The following is a 3588-nucleotide window of genomic DNA, read 5'->3' as shown; positions in this document are numbered from 1 at the left end:
CCCTGCCCTGAGTGTGGATTTTTCCTCACGGTTACCAGTGGGCTGCTGTCCCTCTAGGCAGGGCACGTCCCAGGTCAGCAGAGAGAGACAGAGAGGCTGGTCACATAGCACCCTTTGCCTGGCACCCACCAGAGTTCCAACCTCCCATGAGGAAGGCGGGTGCTCAATATAAATCACAATGTTTGCATAAACAATGTAGGTGCAGGGAGCCCCTCTTATTGGGGAATGGTGGGGCACTCTCTAAATCCCAGGTCCCAGATGCTGACCAAGGGGCCAACCTGCTTTACAGGTGGGACTTTCTGAGGCTAGCAATCACTGGCCCATTGTGTTTCTTGTTTGCTCAATACCATTCTATTATTACCTGTTAATTAGCTTTCTTAGTTACAAAGCTAGGAATATTAACATCTATTTTGCAGAGTTATTAGGGGTTAAATGAAATCATCATCTCATACACCATATTTAGTATCTTTTTCCCTCTCCTATGTGACTGCCCACATTCACAGAAAGGGCGAAAGCCAACAGGGCCCCAGGAATTACGGTCCTCTTCCTGCCCTCGACCTTTCATTCACTTAGAATCTCAAGACTTTGGAGCAATGTAAGCATCACTCACTGCTAGCTAGGAGGGATTGTTATAAAGACACACACACACACATCAAAAGACTTGCAGAGTCTGCTGACTGGCTCAGGTTGGGGGCACGGTGCACACGGCCCCTCATGCACCTCCCACCCACATTCCTTCTCTTCAAGACCAGCATTTATACAGGAGTCCCTCAGCAATAGTGATTCTCATGGCGGGGGTTGTGGGGGTTGCCTCATGCCTGCAACCCCGACACCCACCCTCACGGCCAAGAACCACTTCCCAGCCAAAGCAATCAATGCCTGGAAATCACAGTCACCACATGCAGCAACTTTAGCCTCAAAGATCCTTACAGGGGACAAGCCCTTGGTGACAGGGGACAAGCTTGATGGCCCTGCACCCCACACAGCACAGAGCCCGGGGCCCAATGTGCCAGGGAGCCAACAGAAAGGCCGCACATTGCTGCCCACCCTCCTGGCCCTCAGAGGAAACGCGAAGCTTAGGCCTCCGTCAGGGCTGCCTGCTCCCCATGTCCCTGGCCCCCGCCCCCTACCACTCCCTGGTGGCGGAAGGCCAGCTCTGACTTACATGGTGAGCACAGGGGGTTGGCTGTGTAGAAGTTCGGGAAAAGCATGCCCTCGGCGGCCATCCGGTCCAAATTCGGAGTCTCTCTGGAAGGCTCTCCATATACCCCTAGGTCGCCCCACCCCATCTGCAGGAAAGAGCATGGAGAGGTAGATTAACCCTCCTTCCACCTTGGGGGCCTNGTGGCCACGTTGCAGGTGCCCTGCTGCCAGGTCCTGGGCAGGACCAGGGCAATCCTGGGGCCATCCGCTCTTCAGATGGCGGCTCGCTCTTGGCAGGCTCACAAGTAGGGTTCATCCTATCATGTCATCTGTGATGCTGCCGATTTCCTCAATGCCTAGCATGCAGCCAACCTGCCAACTTGGTGCAGGCAGACTGCCTCTGAAGCTGGAGCCCAGGACCTGCCAACGGGCTGCATGGGCCTGAGCCCAGAAACCATGTGAATGGCTACTGTGTGAATACACCTTGTTCTGGGAAGCATCGTTGGCTCTCATATTTTCTAAAAAACCTGAGAGACCTCATAGGGGTGGCTCAAGCGGTGGCCTAGGCTGAGTCCTATAAGGCTCTGGGCAGGACAACCAGCTGGCAAAGCAGGACCTGGCCCACTGGGATGCCAGCACTGGTGGGAAGGTGCTTCCAGAACCTCCATCCAGCTCCCGGGCAGCCCCAGAGGGCAGGGGCTGGGCTCAGCATCAAAGGGCGGGAAGGAAAGGGACCGTTACCTGCCGACCATCTCCCAGTCCCGGTACACAGGGATGTTAGGCCTGACCCTGTTGTCATAAGGTCCAAAGTGACAGTTGGGGGATCCAAACCACTCATCAAATCCGTGCTTCAGCGGGTGGAACTGAGACCTGTGGCCCAGATGCCTAGAAACAGGAACCCAGGACACTTCAGGGAGCCCCGCATGCGGACACACCAAAGCTCTGAGCAGCAAAACCCTATATCACTTTCACAGAACATTTAATGAAGCAAGCATCCCTCCAGCACCCAAAGCGTGCTAAGTCTGGGCACAGCAAGACCTCACCCTCCAGGAGATGTCAGGCCCTCCCACCCTCTCCTGGTGATGCTGCTAGGCTACAGCCAGGGGTCACAGGCTGGGACAGCACAAGGACCGGTGCTCACCAACCCAGCACCCTGGTGAGGAATGGGGATGGGCATGACTAGAAGAAAAGATGGCAATGTGCCCACAGGGTGACAACTGCCAAGCTGTTTGGAAAGCCCGGTGCTCTGCAAGTTCCTGCCACACATTGCGGGTGTCATCTGAAGCTGAGAGAGCCCCTTGCCCTGTGCTCCCGTATCCCCATGCCCCTTCCCTTTGGGGGCACCTAATATTAGGTCCCCCAGCCAATGGGAGGTACTGACACGCTCCCATCCAAATCGGGTTCCAGGGTTCCTTGAGCATGGCCCCATCTGTTCTTTGTAACGCAGGGCTTGCAGAGGTGGTTCTGCAGCGCAGTGGCTCTGGGTCCCAGTCCCTGTGGAGTGAGCTGACTCCACTCTGGAAGGTGGATGGGTTCCTTAGGTTTTCATTTGCAGAAAGCCTCTTGCGGCGATGTGTGTTTGGAAAGCCGCGTCCCTGGAGCAGAGGGTCCTGTTGCTCTGCTGCACTTGGGCAAGCCCCACCCTGACCGCTCAGAGGCCCTGCAATGGGTCACGCCAAGCCCAGGTCCCCGTAAGCTCACTGCTCTGCTTAGCCACTTGGTGAGAGAATGCAGTGTGGGGCAGTGGGGGAGGCTGGGCCGGACACGGGCCAGAACCAAGCCAGCCAGCATCTGAGTCCGGGTGATATTAAGTGCATCTCTTGGGGCCTCGGTTCCCCACTGCTGGTTCTAAAACGTTCTGCTTCCAGGCAGCTGCCTGGCACCCACCTTGGGCCTTTCCAGCCTCTCTGACAGGTATGTGAGTGTCGGCTCTGCTGTGACCTCTCTCTGCGCTTATGTTTCCTGTTTTGTGACTTTCTGTGTCTTCTCTGGGCTGTTGCTACATGTCCATGCCCTTCTCAATGCCTCGCTCCGGCACCGGCTGTGTGCCCACATCCAACAGCTCAAATTCTGTTAAGCAAAGGCTTAACAGAAACGCCAGCCAAGGTCCCGCTCATGTGAAACTGTCGATTCAAAATGCTTGTCCCAAAACAGCAGCGGGGCCAGCCTTGCCTGAAGGTGAGCTTGAGCGGCAGGGTATCGCAGCCCCAGGGACTCAGGGCAGATGGAGGAACCTCTCACAGGGGTCCAGGTTCCGTCCACCCCAGGTGTTGGGTAGGCTGAGGAAATCCAGGGCAGTCATAGCCAAGTCAGCCAACACTCTCCACTAGTGCTGTTTCGACGGGACCCCACTGAGACTGGGACCTCCCCCTGGCTGAGGAGAGGCTGAGATCTCTGCCCCAGGCCTCCCAGAGCCTGTCCTTACTCTGGCCAGGGTTGCCATGA

At 56.4% G+C, this 3588-nt stretch overlaps 1 protein-coding gene across 1 annotated transcript in view; it reads right to left on the bottom strand.

The window, feature by feature from the left end:
• Nucleotides 1–3588, bottom strand: part of GALNS (galactosamine (N-acetyl)-6-sulfatase) — a 29004-nt gene that overhangs the window by 6798 nt on the left and 18618 nt on the right. Inside the window, exon 2 of the mRNA XM_019654480.1 lies at nt 1166–1289. Coding sequence (XP_019510025.1) covers nt 1166–1289 — 124 coding nt within the window. The remainder of the gene's footprint in view (nt 1–1165; nt 1290–3588) is intronic.

The sequence above is a fragment of the Hipposideros armiger genome, unplaced genomic scaffold (genome assembly GCF_001890085.2).
Source record: "Hipposideros armiger isolate ML-2016 unplaced genomic scaffold, ASM189008v1 scaffold_224, whole genome shotgun sequence".
In the NCBI taxonomy this organism is placed as follows: Eukaryota; Metazoa; Chordata; class Mammalia; order Chiroptera; family Hipposideridae; genus Hipposideros; species Hipposideros armiger.
The sequence above is the reverse complement of the archived record's forward strand: the minus strand, read 5'-3'. Positions and strand labels throughout refer to the sequence as shown.